General features: G+C 38.8%; 1 protein-coding gene across 6 annotated transcripts in view; it reads right to left on the bottom strand.

Moving 5' to 3' along the window:
* stk33 (serine/threonine kinase 33) overlaps positions 1-19,041 on the bottom strand; it is a 193,813-nt gene that overhangs the window by 35,000 nt on the left and 139,772 nt on the right. For all 6 annotated transcript variants that reach the window (XM_048607322.1, XM_048607326.1, XM_048607324.1 and 3 more), the window contains 4 exons: positions 10,653-10,728; positions 6,558-6,670; positions 5,412-5,497; positions 2,506-2,742 (listed from right to left, as the gene is read on the bottom strand). In XM_048607322.1, coding sequence (XP_048463279.1) covers positions 2,506-2,742; positions 5,412-5,497; positions 6,558-6,670; positions 10,653-10,728 — 512 coding nt within the window. The remainder of the gene's footprint in view (positions 1-2,505; positions 2,743-5,411; positions 5,498-6,557; positions 6,671-10,652; positions 10,729-19,041) is intronic.

The raw sequence follows: 19,041 nt of genomic DNA, 5'->3' as shown, positions 1-19,041 counted from the left end.
AGACTGAATGCAGAAGCATTGCACTGATATGCACTGAGCGCATACAATGTTCTGTAACTTTTGGGAGAAATTATAAATACTGACACATTGGACTAGATTGTTGTGAAGGAATCCTTCTGACATTGTTAAGCAGGTCTGTGTCTGCCAAATTTTCATTCTGGGGAGGCAAAGCTGAATGGAGTCAGGCCAAGCTCATCACAGGGAGAATCAGAGGCAGGTAGATGGAAAGGCCAGCGAGCATACTGGAACAACAGCCAAGTTTTATTCATAATTTGGGGCCTCAAACCCTCACAAAACCACAACTGCATCAACAAATAGGCTGAAAATGCATGTCTGCACTCCATAAATAGCCTAGACCTCGGCAAAAAATGTTTATATAGCAGCAGAGCGGGTAAGCTTTACTTGTAATAACCTGCTGTTTCTTCAAAGATTTTCTTTCACTGCTTTTGTGTTAATTGACACAAAGCTTGGTAATATGAATAGCTCTGATTTATTGTTCTTCTTAAATTATTATTAAGCTGTCAATGTTTTATAATGAGAATTTTGAATTTCCATTTTTCTTGTCCACGACTCAAGTTTAAGGATCCACCCTATTGGTTCACAACTTTTCTGAAGTGACATGAACTACTTTTACTGACAAAATGGCTTGGCCACATCACACTTTTGGGGCAATTTGAACAGTCCACTTGCGCAATGGAGCCAGTAAATATGCCAGTGATGCATGTTGGCTTGCTGCCCAGACTTTAGCATATAACTGCTGGTAACAGGATTGAGAGTGAGAATCTTGGAATTGTGTCCTGCCAGGCATTATTAAATACCTTTAGACATGGTCTGACTCAACAAAAAATCAGGCCATAATGTTAGGCTTGTGAAATTGCACTTTTTTTGTTTTAAGGTAAGGCTGAGAAGAAAGGAAGGGAAGCTGAAGGGAATCAAAAGTCATTGAAGGGGGATAGTGTAACCTGTAGTCAGATTTGCATCATGCACTGGTAGTAAAGGGGGTTTTGTCTTTAATGAATGGGTTTTCACAGGCAGATCAAAGTGAGTTCCAGATCATTTCATCCTCCTTGGATGGGAAAGCTAACTTGAAAAGTTCCTGGATCAGGTTATGTGAACTTGATAGGATCCTGCCAAGATCGCAGAGTCCTGTGCTAGGTTCAGCTCCCTCGCTGGGCAGGCAGGGTACTCAGGACATCTCTCTACTCTGGACTACCTCCTTCCTCTTCTCCCTCTGGTGATCTGGTTATTTCAGGTTCTCACCCTCTAAGAACTACACCTCTCGAAATGTGCTTTGCTATGGAGGGCACGGCAGACCACCCAATAACAGAAACCTTTGAAGGAGTGTATGTTGGGTGTCACCTGATCAGACATGGCACTAGAATTGCATCTTCAAAAAAAAAATCAATATCCTGATCAATGGTAGTCTTTGAGAGCTGAAGCTTCAGTTGTAGCAGTGTGATAGTTCCATCTCAGAGTTACTTAAAGAGGAAGCACCCCTAGAATCCAAGAAAGCAGAGTACATGAAGTTTTTCTGCAGTTGCAGGTCAGCTGTATATTCAAGAGATGGAAGCCCTTCTATTGGTGAATCACACTGGCCAGTCAATTGGTCCTTCGCTAGCAACACAGGGGTGATCAAAGATACCTTGTATTGAGAAGAATCCAGCAACGCAGGTGAACTTCACTGTCTTTTGCGTCCGAGAGGGCTTATCTATTTGAATTTGTATGTACTGTCCACTCAGGCAAAGAAGGCATCAGTGACTCCATTAGCAACCCTTGCAGTTATGTCATTCTGTTTAACCCTTGCAAAGAAAATGGCCTTCTTTGCTTTCTTGCCCCTCGCCCCTCTCCTCTGTCATTCTCATGCTCAGGACATGGTTTCCAGTGTTGATGAAATTACTCCTTATTACCAGTGAACCCAATATCCGAAAATCATGCTCACATTAACATGTACTGCCTTACTTAAACTCAGCTTAACCTCTGGAACCCTGACTTTTACCTAAATCATTGCAATGCAAGTTGGACAACAACCCCCTCTACTGCCTGAGCACTAACAAAGCATCCCTCTTGTAATCTTTACACATCCCATAGAAATATGTCAATGTTTGTGTCCCATCTCAGCTGTGTTTTTATTTTATGGGGCCATCTAATAACATAGTGTGGACATGCCTAGTTATCCACTTTGTTGTCACCTCCTTGCAGCTAGCAATGCAATCATTAACATTAATTGGCTTATTCCCAAAAGGTGTCTATAGCACTCCTTCCCTTATCCTGAGGAAAATTGCGAGTGTTGGGAATGGCAATGCAAATAGCTGACTGCTATTTTCAGCACCTGCCAGCTTCTCTATTCCTGCCCGCATCAGGACTTAAAAATCCTGCTCAAAATTATACAGCTCAATTTCACTCTAGTTACGTAGTTATTCAGAATTATCTAGGGCATGGAAGAGGATATATGACTTCATTTCTCTCGGAATTTCACTTTTGACTTGATTTTTAATGACATTTTACCTGTTTAGATGGAGAGCGAGGATGGTTACTACCAACGTCAATTTCTCTGGAACTATTTGATGTGCCATTGCTGCTGGGAGAACTCTCCTCACCATCCTGGCTAGTTTCCAAGTTGTGAAAAATACCACTTGATACAGAACTTTTACTTGATTCTTCTTCATCTCCATCCAGGTCATCTCTCCACTGTTTCATCATTTCAAGCACATTTGGTGGTCTTTGTATGGCTGTAGTATCACCCTAAAGTTCAAGAATGACTGTATAACTATATTCAGAGATTTGAGCAACATGGCAAACTAAAACACACATTTTATAGCTGAAGAACTGTGTGAATATGCTTTGTAGATTTATGAATTAAGCACTCTTAGATAAGTTTTGAGATCTATACATAATATTGCAAACCTGTAAAATGTAGCACAAAAAAAATTCCTTAACTTTTTACTGCCTGCAAACATAGCGGACTAGTTGTCATTTTCTTTTCATTTTGAGATTGAATAACAAAACTATTTTGGAACACATTAATAGCTCTCTCATTTATGAAAAGGCCACATCCTCATTGCATATTAGATCATAAGTACTAGCCTTTATTACAGATACATACTTGTGCTCTGGATATGCAATATTTTTAGTGTCATTTTCAAAAAAGTACATGCATTGGTATCTAAACAAAAATTTGACAGAGATAGAACTTAGCTATCTCCAATTAGGAAAGGCTTAACTGTTATTTACAAAATTGAATTGTGATAATTTGAAATAAATACATGGAATGACAGGGAAAAGTATTCACTTTATTTTAAAAATAAATTAAACTTGGGGACAGCGATACATCACCTGACTTTGTGCAGTCAATATGCCCTAGATGTGCACTAACTGTTTTCCAAGTGCATGGGGTGTCATTTAAAATAGGTGTTTGGCACCTTGATTATTTTATAAGTCCACTTTTTTCTGGTGAGGCCAGCCTTCAAGAAGGCAGGATTTATTGCCATTCACAGTTGCCATTAGGGTTAATTCAACTGCTATGTTTGAGGGCATATTTTAGTTAGCCCATGAATTGTCAGATTGAATTTTATAATTTGCCAATTTGAATTTGGAACTCTCAGCTGCTACACTGCTAGTCCAGTACTGTAACCATTAAGCTATCTTATGACCCTAATATTTCTTCAAATGTTTAAAGCTTAGTACCATTCAAAGAGCTGTAAAACTGTCTTTCTTCAACTGATGTTAACTATCTTCTCACTGTGTAATTAAAAAGTCTGTTACTTTCATATTGTAAGGCTGTTAAACAATATTCATTGGGCCCAAAAAGCCAATGTCATATACAATAGTTGGAAGCACCCAACAAGGAGCAAAAGAAGAGTTCCCAATTCCGGTGAGCTATAGCAGTTACCGTGAATAGTGAGAAACCAGAAGAACACAGAAGTGTACAATTTAAGTATATGCCAGAATGGTCACAGGTTCAGTTTCATGGAAGTCTTAGGAATGCAATGTCTGATATTGTATGTTTTTAAGAAAAACATACTAAAAGGACACTTCTGCTTTTAAAATACCGAAATTGGAAAAAAAAGTTTAAAAAGACCGCTTTAAGAATGCCATATGTGTGGAATCAACCAAGAGGTTCAAAAACAAGCTAAGTACTTATTTAGGATGTAAGTGTGTTTTGGGATATGGAGAAAGGGCAAGAAATTGGAATGGAGAGTTCCTAGTGTTAAAAAATTAAGTGATATAGATATGAATAACCAACTGATTTATTCATGTTCTCGTGCTCCTAATTAGGAATTTTTTTATGTATGTTTAGCTTAAAAGAATAAAATCAAGCACATCACGCAAACCCATTGCATGTATTAGAATGAGTGAATGCATTGTAAAGTTGTTACTTACAACTGCTATTATCTACATTTTAGATAGATATACTTCAATAAATACTTGGACTATAATTTGCTGTTAATCAGATGAGTTTTTCCACCATGTAAGTAGTCTTCACAAAGGACTATGTTTACCTTAGCAGCAATATGTGAGCACCTAAACTATTTTCCATAGTCTACTTCCATCAGTTAACTTCACTGTCATACAAACATATGAAATATGAGCAGGTGTAAACCATTTGGCCTCTTGAGCCAGCTCTGCCACTCGATACAATCTTGGCTGATCTGTTTGTGTTTGAAATTCCATAAACCCATCTATCCAAATATCCTCAATTCCCCTGCATTGAAAATATTCAATGACCCCAATTCCATGACTTTGAGGCAGAAAGTTCTAAAGTTACTTAGCCATCTGACAGAAAATGTTTTTCTACATCTATGCCCTAGAAGAGTTACCCGTAATTTTAAAACTAGTCCTAGTTCTGGACTTATCCATAAGAGGAAATATAATTTTCACATCCACCTTATCATGAGCATTAGGATCTTACACACTTCAATGAAGTCATCCCTCACTCTTTTACATAGCAGTGGAATCAAGCCCAGTCTATCCAACCTATCTTTATAAGGCAACCAACTTATTCCAGGTATCAATCCAGTAAACCTTCCTTGAACCTCCTCAGACGCATTTACATTCTTAAGTAGGAAGATTAAAACTGAATTGAGTATTCACAAACAGGTCTTTGGAATATTACTACCAGCTATTAGTAACCACTGGATCATCATTGTTGGTAAGATGATCCCAGCTTTTTTTGCATTCTGAAGCTGATCTATTCTTTATCTGGGAGTAAAAAATGCAGCAGAGAATGGGTTCATCCTGCTGCAAAACAGCTGTGATCTGGTTTCATGTGGCAAAATTAACTATGTGAAATACACAAGTACTTGAATACCCTCGTGAAAAAAACATTTCAGAGTTAGAAGGAGCAGCCCTTTTGTCTGCTGTCCATATTTAATTATGTACAGTTTCTCAAACTAAATTAGTTACAGATTTACCGTGACCCATGGGTTGTCAAGAAGCTCATTGGCTGTGATTCTATGGGCAGGATCCACTTTTAAAAGACGAGACAACACATCTTTGGCTGTGAAGAGCAGAGAGAAGAAAAGGTCAATAAATCCTGCTTTTACTCACTCTGGAGCATAGCAGTGCTATTTTTAAAAATATACAAAAGCAGATTGTAGGGAGGGGAATGCCCTAAGAATAGTTGCATATGCACAGGATGACATGTCACATTTTTGCTAACCTGACAAAACCGTTGGTTTTCAAATTGGACTTTTTTTTAAAAATCTGGATAATTCTCTTTAAAAAGTAACACTTTTACAGCTTTGATCTTTATTGCTACCACTGCTACAAATTCGTAATGTCACCATAGTAACTTGCTTTCAAGGGAGTCATAAACACATAATTCTGAACAAATTGTGTGTCTGGTTCAGTCATAGACACAACCACCTTTGCTTTTTGAGGGAGATGAGTAGAAACGAATTCTTAATAAGTTTATGAAACCAATCATGCACAATAAAACATTGGTGAACTCAGAACAATTGAACTGTTTCTAAAAGTCAAAACAAAACCTTAAAAAAGTACAATGCGAATAAATTTCAAAATCTACTGCACATTTCCACGATTTGGTTAAGTGGCGGCAAACTGAAAATTTCACCCCTGCACTTTTTCTTCACAAATAATAATATCCAGTCTCCATATTCCTTTCTAATTCATTCACAGGATATGGGCATCTCTGGTCAGGCCAGCATGTATTTTCCATCCCTAACTGTCCAGAGGATAGTTAAGGGTCAACCACATTGTTGCAGGTCTGGATTCACATGTAGCCCAGAACAGGTAAGGGCGGTGTTTCCTTTCCCTAAAGGACATTAGTGAAACCATATGGGCCTTTCCAACAATCAGGAATGGTTTCGCAGTCATCAACAGACTCTTAATTCTAGATTTTTAAAATTGATTTCAAATTCCAGCATCTGCCATGGTGGGATTTGAACCCAGGTCACCAGAACTCAACCTCAGTCTCTGGATTAATAGTCTAATAACACGAGGCCATCACCTTCCCTGCAGCAGCATATTTATACTTTACGGCAAACTTTAATCAAAATCTAAATTAGGATGATCAAAAATTATAATCTTCCACTTACCACCATCACTAATTTCCTGCAAGATTGAATCATCAAAGTGCAGTTCTCCTTTGTTTACCAACTCAGCAAGTTTTTCTTCCGAGTTGGCCACAAATGGTGGATCTCCCGAAAGCCTACATGGAAAGAATTGGGTGATACTTTATTTAAAACCCTCAATAGTCTGCCTTTCAGATTTAAAGCATGTAAAAGTAGCTCTGTGCCTAACAGTTGCACTTAATCATGGGCAACAATAGCTGCTGATTGCAACGGATTACAAATGAAGGTTCTTTATATGAAATTTCACAATCTTTTCAATTCCTCTGTCCTCACTTCATCATCTAACATTTTTATAGATGAAATGGAACCGTTGTCGTACAAACAGTTTAATCCTCTCTCTCAGCTCAAATAGAATAATTGTATTACATGTGGAATTACCAAGAAATACAATATCCATTTCTCCTGTCAAAAATGTTAATTTCTACTACTAGCCAACCATAAAGCTAACAAATAAAATGTAATAGTACTGACTGGGCTAGCAATAAGTTGGACGGAATAAATGCTTAAGGTCTATTCCAAGTATTTTCTGATCAGATGACTTCTTACAACTGCAGCAACTAGGCTTCAGTACCATTGTGTTGAGTATGAGAAAAGACAGTCAATGTTTTTTCTCCTGATTGTTATGTGATAATTCATATTAGAAGTATGCCAGTGAACGTCCAACATGAAGTGAATTTGATAAAATTGTTGTGCTCACCCCAGTTTCCTAAACTGTCTCTAAGCGCTAGTGCCAAGGAGAAAGGTGTGCATATGGCAATAATCATCAGGCCCATGTCATCAGGGTATGGGTAGCACCACCCTTCTCTCAATGGCCTTAATATGCTCACAAACAAGCACACAGTGGATGGCACAAAATTCCCACGCTTGCGATCCAATTATTCTGGAATGACAGTCCGAGTTTCTGTGGCCACTGGTATATACAGCCAGGCTGCATTCTGGGTGCTGTAATCTGCCCTTGGTCATGTTTCCTCCCATGCAGACTCCACTGGGTCCATTAAAGAACAGGAGTTACCAATGTTCAAGAATACCTACAAAGGCCCCAAACCAAGGCACAGGAAACTTTAAGTCTGGGATGCCAAGGAGAAAAGTTACCTCTATAAGTACAATGTGAGAGAAGCTGCTCCTCCAATTGCAGCCCGTGTCTCTCCCGTGCTGGAGGGGCGGGTCGAGGGTGGGGGTGTGGGGGTGGTGGTTGCTTTTGCTAAACCTTAGTGTTACAATGAGGAGAAATACAGAAGGTACTGGGGTTTCTGAAGTTGCAAGAGGGATTGGGGAGGTTGCAAAGGGGCTGCTGGTACTGACTGCAAGAGAGTAGGGGAGGAAAGGCAGGGATACTGCGAGGTTTGAGGGGTGAGTGGCAGACTAAGAGAAATGGAGAAAGAAGGAGGCTCCAAGCAGAAAAAGTGGGAAGAGACAGGGAGGATTCAAAGAAGGGGGAAGAAATGAGAGGGAGGAGGTAAAGGGGGAGGGAAGAGATGGAGAAGATGCAAAAATGGGGAAAGGAGGGAAGAAGAATTCAAAGGGAGATAAGAGAGAGGGAGGGTGTAAATGATGGGGATAGGAGCCTGCAAGAGGGATGGGCTGAGCTACAAGAGGATGGATGGGAGACAGACATTCTGCAAAGGTGGGAGGGCGAGGCCAGCTGCAATGGGAAGCAAGAGATGGGAAATTGTAATGAAGAGAGAAGAGTTCTAAACTTGCCAACAAAAGGAACATTCAGCTATGGGCCAAATGCTAGAAAGTGGCTGGGACTTGCATAGATTCAACGTCATTTTGGTGGTACAGATTCAATGAGCCGAAGGGATCTTCTATGTACCATCACACAGGTGCCTACATTACATCACATTCATCATTTATTTACCTATACTACCAGCCTGTGATCTGTGATTGTTGATTGGTCTCATCATCACTGTTTGGCATTCAGTTTGATATAACTGGCAAATTTAGAAATTTCATTTTGTATTCCAATATCCAAGTTACTCATATATTTTTAAAAAGTGATCCTACAACTAACTGTTGGGTGAATAATCTGGTCTACCATCTCCAGCCATTTATCAATTTGATCCTTTTATTCTTCAGTCATTTTTTTAAATCCAACATAATGTTGATCCGTTCATTCATGACTCCCAAATTTGTTGCCTGATCGTTTACATGGTAGATTCTCAAATACTTTCTTAAAATTTACATGGACAACACCCAACACATTCTCTTCATCAACTTTTGCTATAATTTCATTAACAATTTCAATTATTTGTTCATTCAATTCTTGACATAACTTTCTATGATAGCTAGACCTTAGCCAATACACTCCTGGTGTTGTATGTAAGTGATTGGCTAAAAATGAAATAGGTACATGTTAGGATTGAAGAGGTAGTGAGTATGGAAACTGATGTGAAGAAAACAGCAAGGAAATGTCATTGAGAAGCAAAAAGAAATTATGAAAATAACTAAGCCTGAATAACGAGAACGTACCAATTTGTCAAGAAAACAAGCAAACTTATCGATTCAGACAAAACATTTTTCTTTCAGACAATTTTGTCACTTTCCCCCTCTGTAATCAAAAAATCTGATGTTTGAAATAGTGTGTTCGATCAAAAAAAAGGGCAATGGAGCTGAATATGTCACTTTGAATACCTCCAATGAAGTGATTTGTTTGAAATCTTTGCCAAAAGCCTGAGCTTGAATATTATTTTCTTTTGCTCATAGCTGAAAGATCCTATATTCTGATCATATGCGTAAGTAGCATTTAGGGATCACAAATGCTTGATTGTGCTTCGAAAGGATTTGAAGAGGAAAAGAAACCTCTAGAAATGACAGGTTGTGTTAATTATACACCTGCAGCTTTTATGTTAGAACTATAAAAGATTTTTTTCAATTGAAATCAACCCATCGTAATTTTAGTTACGGTTTTGAAAAAAAAATACAACTATAATTTCAGTAGGTTTCAATTAAACTTCCAAATAAAAACTATTCATTTTTCTTAAATACCAAAGTGTGTCAAGATAAACGAGACTGGCAAAACCTACACACATATTCTGGAAGTAATCACAATAAAAAGTATTCAACATTGGCAGAGATCGCTCTGAAAATTCTAATTCAATCCTTCCAAATGTTGGGACCAGTCCACAACCATAGAGCGGTCACAATCATGTTGCCCCTCTGAGGGATCCTACTGGGCAATGGGCAAAATATTGAAGGGTAAAGGGAAGAGCACTAAATGAGATGGGGATGCCGAAGGTAATGGGAGTTCCAAGTATTCCGGAGGTTGAAACAAGAGTGGACTGGAGCAGTAAAGAAATCAGAATGCTTTTGGTGTGACGAGTGAAGGTTAAAAAGGACAAGGTTTGGAAATTGAACAATACAGCAGGGAAAGAGAGTTCAGAAAAAGGGAAAAATGCACAGAAGAGAAATTCTGTAAATATGTTGTGCAGTAGAAATTCATATTGGACAATGTGGCTTAAAAATCAAGTGATAATCAAAAATAATCATTTTAAAACAAGATGCACTGGCAACCGGACAATTAAATAGTAATTCAAAGAAAAGAAAGGAATAGGAAAATCAATCTGCAAGAAAATAAGACAATAGAACTGGGCTATTAAAACAATAAAAGGCCTCAGAACCATGCTTGTTATAAAAATGTAGCAGACTCAGGCTAGACAAAAATGACAAAACTGGGCATAGTAAAATAAATGGAAGTGGGGGAAGAGCAGAAAAGAAAAGTAGAATTTGGCTACAAAAGGTAAAATAGAAATACAAGAAATATTAATCTATCTCCTAACCATTTACATCTCTCTAAATCGCAACAGTTCTGAAATAAACTTCTTGATATCTTCAACCTATATTATTACCAATTGTGATGTTTTCGGGCATGTCAGCAATTTTCTCAAAGGTTTCAAATACATCTAATATATTTTGAAATGATTTAGGGTTTTTTCTGAAATGTCTCTCAGTTAGCCGATGAATTACTGATGAGCCTTTTCAACTCAGGAAATATAAAAATGCATATCTAATCACACTATGAATGCATTTACATTTATTTCCCTTCAAAATGTTGCTTACAATGTATACATAATGACACCAATGCTCCACGTGTCACACTGTTGGGTATACTGATGGGCACTGAGAACTTCTGGAGCTGAAAAAAGACAAAGTGCTATAATTAGTTATGTTGATAATCCAGAATTTACATTGGAAAGTAATATACGAGAAGTGTATTCAGTAATTGGGTGGGAATTATAACAGAGGGACTGAAATGAGTAGTTAGATGAAATGAAAATTGTCCAGTAGAGATTAAGACAGAATGACATGCTATGAACAGGTAAGGAGGAGAGAATCAGCTGCCTTCTTTTTAATCCCCTCAATAGCCACAGCAAATTTTTAAAAATTCTTTTGAACATGCAGCTGTACCTAGTAGCAATAAAAATGCAGCTCACCAGAATCAAATTACAAAGTTTCTTGAGTGGAAAAAAAAAGCAAAATAGACCTAAAAAGGAAGACATTGCTTTAAACCCAGGAGAATTTGCTGAGATGGTTGTAGTTTTAAAAATCATGATTATTCAACAACATCCTGAGTTATATATAATTTTGTATTTTCCCTGGAACAGTGAGAGCAAAAGCATACATCATGAAGCTGCTTGACTGCACACTATGATTTACTCTTGACCAGGTGAGCACAGTCTGGAGAAGTACAGCAGAGAACTGCCCAGCCTGCAAAGAAAAGTGTAAAAAAAATGTGTGCCTGTCTTTCTGTATTGTGTAGAGGTATAAAAGTTTCCAGTAACAGACAGGTAGCTGTCTTCCACTGAGCTTTCTCTGCAAATTGCCTGTTAAGGAAAGAATAAAATACCTTCAAAGACAATGAAAGGACAAATTCTTAGCCAATGAACAAAGAACAGCATCAATGTGCAAATAACCTTGTGTCTCCAGCAAGAACAAAAAAGAACTGAAGGAAAAGGAAATAAACTAACTCATTGAATTCCATGGTCCAAGCTGGTGCTATAAAATTGTGTTTCTTTTTCCCACCCTTTATATACATGTCATGTCTGTCTTTGTATACCTGTTTGTGAAGGGGGAAATTTAAGAAAGCACCATGTTTAAGTTAAGGAGATATAATAATTCATATTTCCTAACTGCCATTGATTAAAGACAATCCATAATTAACAATTATTTTCTTCAGGACAAAAACCTGGTGAGTTTTTTTTTAACCTGAGCTTATTAGTCAAGTTAATTGGGGACTTTGGATAGTTTGACTAAATCCTACACATTTATGACAACTCTGCGAATAATAGGACTTGATTTCAAGCATACAACCTCAGTGTGCAGTGACATTTGTTTTACCAACTGCATAAATAATGTTTTTCCAAACTCTTAATTGTATCCTCATTTTTCCTCATTCTTGCATTTTAATGTCACATACAGATTTTATACAGCTGCAATTTGTTTTGACATCAAAAAAATAAGAACTAAAATGAAAATCCAATATTAGTAGTTTCATCATGTGTCTACCAGATTGGCACCAAAAACTTATTTATTGATTCATGTTCTTATATGAAAGGAAATTCAACAGCTTCACTTTGTCTGGCCTATACCTGCCTCCAGACCCAGATATTGCTTAATTGTTCTTGGTAACAGCCTAAGCCATTGAACCATCAAGGATTCTCAGCAACAACTTCACAAAGCTGAATTTTGGCCTGGTCAACAACTCCTAAATCTCATGAATGGATCTAATAATACACACTGTACTAAATTAATTGTATACTGAAGGCACAACTTATGAAAGTTATACATTTTTCTCACCTGCATGACAATACAAAGCCTCTGACACAAACAATTTGAAAATAAAAGTATAAATATAGCATTGTGAAATTTGAAATACTGTTTAGATTTCCTCACTCTCCTTCAACCATTCAAAAAAAGGCTTGGTATTGATTACAGAATCATAACACATCGCTATAAAATGCTTGAGACTGGGTGACATACAAAGAAGTGCTGGGGCTGTTGTTACACATGTAAACATAGCAGCTGATTCAGACATAGTAGGAACTGCCGATGCTGGAGAATCTGAGATAACAAGGTGTAGAGCTGGATGAACATGGCAGGCCAAGCAGCATCAGGGGAGCAGGAAAGCTGACATTTCGGGTCTGGACCCCTCTCAAGAAGGGTCCAGACCCGAAACATCAGTTTTCCTGCTCCTCTGATCTTTAAGGAGCCGTATTCTCTCCCTAGTTACTCTTTTGCCCTTAATCTCTTTGCGTTCTCCTTAATTCTATTGCCAAAGCTATCGCATGTCCCCTTTCCGCCCTCCTGATTTCCTTCGAGCCCACTCCTACTGCCCTTCTACTCCTCTAGAGATTCGCTTGATCCCAGTTGTCAATACCCGACATATGACTCCTCCTTTTTCTTGATCACAGCCTGAATTTCTCTAGTCACCCAGCATTTCCGACACCTACCAGGAACATACTATGTCTGAACTCTAGTTTTTAAAGGCCTCCAACTGCCCAACCTGCCAGTAAGCTTCCCCCAATCAACTTTTGAAAGTTCCTGTCTAAGACCATCAAAATTGGACTTACTCCAATTTAGAGCATTAAGTTTTCAATCAGATTTATCCTTTTCTATAACTATTTTAAAACTAATAGAGTTATGATCACTTAGAGTCATTAGAGTCATACAGCATGGAAACAGAATCTTCGGTCCAACCAGTCCATGTGAACTAAACTAGTCCGACCTGCCTGCTCCTGGCCCATATCCTTCCAAACCTTTCCTATTCATGTATCTATCCAAATGTCTTTTAAACATTGTAATTGTACCCACATCCACCACTTCCTCAGGAAGTTCATTCCACGTGCAAACCACCCTCTGTGTAAAAAAATTGCCTCTTGTGTCTTTTTTTAAATCTCTCTCCTCTCACCTTAAAAATGTGCCCCTTAGTCTTGAAATTCCCCATCCTAGGGAAAAGACACTACCATTAACTCTATCTATACCTCTCATTATTTTATAAACTTCTGTCAGGTCGCCTCTCAACCTACTATGCTCCAGTTAAAAAAAGTCCCAGCCTATCCAGCCTTTCTTTATAACTCAAACCTTCCATACCTGGCAACATCCAGGTAAATCTCTTCTGAACCCTCTTATGCTTGATAATATCCTTCCCATAACTGGGCAACCAGAACTGGACACAGTATTCCAGAAGAAGCCTCATCAATGTCCTGTACAACTTCAACATGACTTCCCAACTCCTACACTCAAAGGACTAAGCAATGAAGGCAAGCGTGCCAAAAGCCTTTTAATCACCCCATCTATATGTGACGCAACTTCAAAGAATTATGTATGTGCACCCCTGGGTCCCTCTGTTCTACAATTCTGCCCAAGGCCCTACCACTAATTGTATAAACTCTACCCTTGTTGTTGTACCAAAATGCAATACCTCACATTTATTCAGATTGAACTCCATCTGTCATTTTTCAGCCCATTGACCCATTTGATCAAGATCCCTTTTTAATCATAGAAAACCTTCTTCACTATTTACTAAGCTGCCAATTTTGATGTCATCCACAAACTTACTAACCATGCCTTCTATATTCTCATCCCATTCATTTATATAAATGACAAGCAAAACAGGACACAGAACAAATCCCTGTGAAACACCACTGGTCACAGATCTCCAGTCCGAAAAGCAACCCTCCACCATTACTCTCTGTCTCCTACTATTAAGCCAACTATGTATGCAATTGGCAAGCTCACCCTGAATCCCACGTGACCTAACTTTACTAATTAGCATACCATGCAAAACCTTGTCAAATGCTTTACTAAAATCCAAATAAATAACATCTACTGCTCTGCCATCATCTAACTTTTTGACAACTTTGTCAAAAAAACTCAATCAATTCAATTCCTCACACAAAACCATGCTAACTATCCCTAATCAATTTTTGCCTCTCTAAATGTCCATAAATCCTATCTTTTATAATCAAATCCAACAACTTACCCACAACCAAAGTAAAACTCAACAGGTCTATAGTTCCCCGGTTTCTACTTACAACCTTTCTTAAACAAAGGTACAACTTTAGCCACCCTCCAGTCATAAGAGACCTCACCTGTACTAATAGATGTTGCAAATACTTCTCCAAGGAGTCTTATAATTTCCTCCTTTATTTCGCACAATTTTCTGGGATGCATTAGATCGGGTACCACAGATTTATCCACTTTTATATTCTGTACGACTCCCAAACTTCATCTTCTGTAATATGAACTGTTTTTAAAACATCAAAGTTTATTTCTCTGCATTCTCTAGACTGCATTTCTTTCTCCACAGTAAAAGGTGACGCAAAATATTCATTTAGTATTTCTCTCATCTCCTGGGGTTCAAGACAAAGACGACCTCCTTGATCTCTAAGAGGCCCTACCATCTCTCTAGTTACCCTCTTGCTCTTCATGTATTTGTAGAATCTCTTTGGATTATCCTTTATCTTATCTGTCAATGCCATCTCATATCCCCTCTTTGCTTTCCTGATTTCTCTCTTAATCAATATAAAGAATGTAAGGGCATTCTTATGCGATTCAATTGAACCAAGTTGTCTATAACTAAAATAAAATTCTCTTTTATTCTTGACTAGAACCTCAATATTCATTCATTGTTCCTTAATCTTACCAGCCTTATCCTTCACTCCAACAGGAACATCATGTCTCTGAACTCGTGTCATCACACTCTTGAAAGCCTCCCACTTGTTAGATATTCTTTTACCTGCAAACAGTCTACTCCAATCAACTTTTAAAACATTAAAATTTGCCTTATGCCAATTAAAAACTTTAACTTTTATAGAAGGCTTACTCTTTTCCATAACCATTTTGAAACTAATAGAAATATGATTGCTAGACCCAAAGTGTTCCCCCACTTTTACTTCAGTCACCTGCCCTGCCTTATTGCGCAAAAGAAGGTCTAGTTTCGCTCCTTCTCCAGTAGGAGCATCCACATATTGATAAAGAAAATTTCCTTGAACACATTTGACAAATTCTTCACCATTCAAACCTTGACCTCATCCTTACCAAACTGCTGGCTGCACATGCATCTGTCCATGACAGTATCGGTAAGAGAGGCCACCACACAGACCTTGTGGAGATGAAGTCCCATCTTCACACTGAGAATACGCTCCTTCGTGATATGCGGCACTATCACCATGCTCAATGGGACAGACTTCAAACAGACCTAGCATCTCAAGACTGGCCATCCTTCAGGCACTGTGGGCCAGCAAGAGCAGTAGAATTTCCAACACAATCTTCAACCTCTTGGCCCAGGATATCCCGCACTCAACCATTACCATCAAGTCAGTGGATCAACCCTGGTTCAACAGAGACTGCAAGAGGGCATGCCAGGAGTAGCACTAAGTATGCCTAAAAATGAGGTGTCAACCTGTGAAGCTACCAAACAGGATTACTTGCATGCCAAACAGCCAAAACAGCTACTAATAGACAGAGCTAAGTGATCCTACAGCAATAGATCAGATCTAAGCTCTGCAATCCTGCCAATTCCAGACATTAATGGTGGTGGCCAATTAAACAACTCACTGGAGGAGGGGGGCTTCCACAAATATCCCCATCCTCAGCAATAGAAGAGCCTAGCACATCAGTGTAAAAAAAAGGCTGAAATATTCACAGAAATCTTCAGCAAGAAGTGCTAAGTGGATGATCCATACTGGCCTGCTCCAGTGGTCACCAGAATCACAGACACTAGTCTTCAGCCTATTTGATTTACTCCACGTGATATCAAGGGTCAGTTGGAAGCAACAGTACTGGAGATTTGTGCTCCAGAACTTACCGCTCCCCTAGCCAAGGTCTTCCAGTATAGTTACAACACTAGCATCTACCCAACAATGTGGAAAATTGCCCAGGTATGTCCTGTACACAAAAAGTATACAACCTGGCCAATTACAGCCCCATCAGTCTACTCTCGATCATCAGTAAAGTGATGGAAGGTATCATCAACAGTGCAATGAAGCAGCATCTGCTCAGCAATAACCTGCTCAGTGACGCCCAGTTTGGGTTCTGCCAGGACCACTCAGCTCCTGACCACATTCAACCTTGGTTCAAACATGGACAAAAGAGCTGAATTCCAGAGGTGAGGTGACAGTGACAGCCCTCAACATCAAGGCTGCATTCAGTTCAGTCCAGTCATCAAGAAGTCTTAGCAAAACTGGAATCAATGGGTATCGAGAAGTAAACTCTCTGGTGGTTGGAGTCATACCTGACACAAAGGAAGATGGTCGTGGTTGTTGGAGGTCAGTTATTTTAGCTCTAGGACATGTCTGCAGGAGTTCCTCAGGGTAGTGTCCTAGGCCCTACCATCATCAGCTGCTTCATCAATGACGTTCCCTCCATCATAAGATCACGAGTAGGGATATTTGCTGATGATTGCACAATGTTCAGCACTATTCGCAACTCCTCAGATATTGAAGCAGCCCATGTTCAAATGCAACAAGATCTGGACAATATCCAGGCTTGGGCCAACAAGTGACAAGTGACATTTGCACAACATAAACATCAGGCAATGGTCATTTCCACTGTGGGACAATCTACCCACCGCCCCTTGACAGTCAGTGGTGCTACCATCACTGAATTCCCCACTATCAACGTTCTGGGGGTTATCATTGACCAGAAACTCAAATGAACTCACATATAAATAGTGGCTACAATAGTAGGTCAGTGGCTAGTAATTCTGTGGAAAGTAACTTACCTCTTGACTCCCCAAAGCCAGTCCATCATTTCACAAGGCACAAGTAAGGAGTGTGATGAAATACTCCCCGGTTGCCTGGATGGGAGCAGCTCCAACATCACTCAAGAAGCTTGACACCATCCAGGACAAAGCAACCCATGAAATTGGCACAACTACAAACATCCATTCCCTCTACCACTGACTCTCAGTAGCAGTGGTGTGTTCAGTCTACAAGATGCACTGCAGAAGCTCACCAAAAATCCTTAGACAATACCTTCTAAACTCACAACCACTTTGATCCATAAGGATAAGGGCAGCAGATACATGGGAACACCACCATCTGCAAATTCCCCTCCAAGCCACTCACCATTCTGACTTGGAAATATATCATTGTTCCTTCTGTCGCTGGAACACCCTCCCTAATAGCATTGTGTGTCTACCTATAGCACATGACCTGCAGAAGTTTAAACATGCAGCTCACTATCATCTTCTCAAAAGCAACTAGGAACATGCAATAAATGCTGAATAGCCAATGATAATCACATTCCATGAATGAATAATAAAAAGCCTTTCTTTTGATATTTTTCCCTTTACATCCTGCAATTTATAAAATCAGTCTCTCTTCCTTAGTGTCATTCCTTTTTCCTGCTTCTACTCCCTTCTTCATTTTCATCAGTATCCATTATAAAATATGGACAATTAACTTTCCAATTCTATTGTCCGATAGCCACAATAATACCATAACTGCACAGGCGAGCCAGGTTTCATGAAACCAATATTGAATAAACAAAATCATCTGAACACAAATTAGTGTTTTATCAACAGGGCACTGAAGCTAGTTCATCTAGAAGTATGTAAACGCCTCCATCTCCTTTTTTGATTTACACCTGTACAATAACTTTCACATATTGGAGATGAAACACATTGCCTTCAATTACCTACCTTAGAAAAAACAAACTCAGACATGGAAAAATACAAATCAGTTTGTATTTCAAAGAACTGTTTTCATCAGGGATATGGATTTCTGACTGCAGGTCTAGGATCAGCTGGAGCAAGTGCTCTCTTGGCCTCTCAAGGAGAAGTGACCAGTGATTGAGCGCAAACTAAAAAGAAACATCAGGACATCTAGAATTGAAAAGACAATTGAAATATTCACTGCTGCTGATCATTCACATTAATTAAACAACCAAGATCTCAGGTTAAAACTTTATGCCTCAAGAACACATATTCCTTTAATCTTACCTTTGTACAGAAAACTATACCATTTTGACACTCTGTGTGTCAGTGTGCTTGATGTTGGTTCTTTATTATTTTGCTGCATTGAGTACAGCTTAAGACAGATTGTAAACCCAGAAGTCTGGTAAGCAAGGAAGAGTGACGAAGAGGGTTGGGAAGTGCTCTTCTTTTTAATTTTCTAACTTTGTCAGCCGCCTGGAGAGCAGGAGTTGAAAAGCTGCATGAGATGAGACAGAAAACTGGCAGGATTTGGCTCTGTGAAATCCCAACTGCATTTTGAGAAAACTAAATGACAACACCACCGGGAAACAGGTAAACATTGGTTGGTTGGCATTTTGCTCACATCTTTGAAAGCTTGAGAAATGTATTAGCAATTGATAGGTTTTACTAGTATTTAAAATATTAGTGATAATAACATTATTGAGAGTGGTAGGGTTTATTAATTAAAAATTAGTTAATTAAGACAAAAAATTGCATTTCAGGTAACTTCAGGATCTGGATGCCAATTTA

Source organism: Rhincodon typus, chromosome 17 (genome assembly GCF_021869965.1).
Source record: "Rhincodon typus isolate 14 chromosome 17, sRhiTyp1.1, whole genome shotgun sequence".
Taxonomy (NCBI): Eukaryota; Metazoa; Chordata; class Chondrichthyes; order Orectolobiformes; family Rhincodontidae; genus Rhincodon; species Rhincodon typus.
The sequence above is the reverse complement of the archived record's forward strand: the minus strand, read 5'-3'. Positions and strand labels throughout refer to the sequence as shown.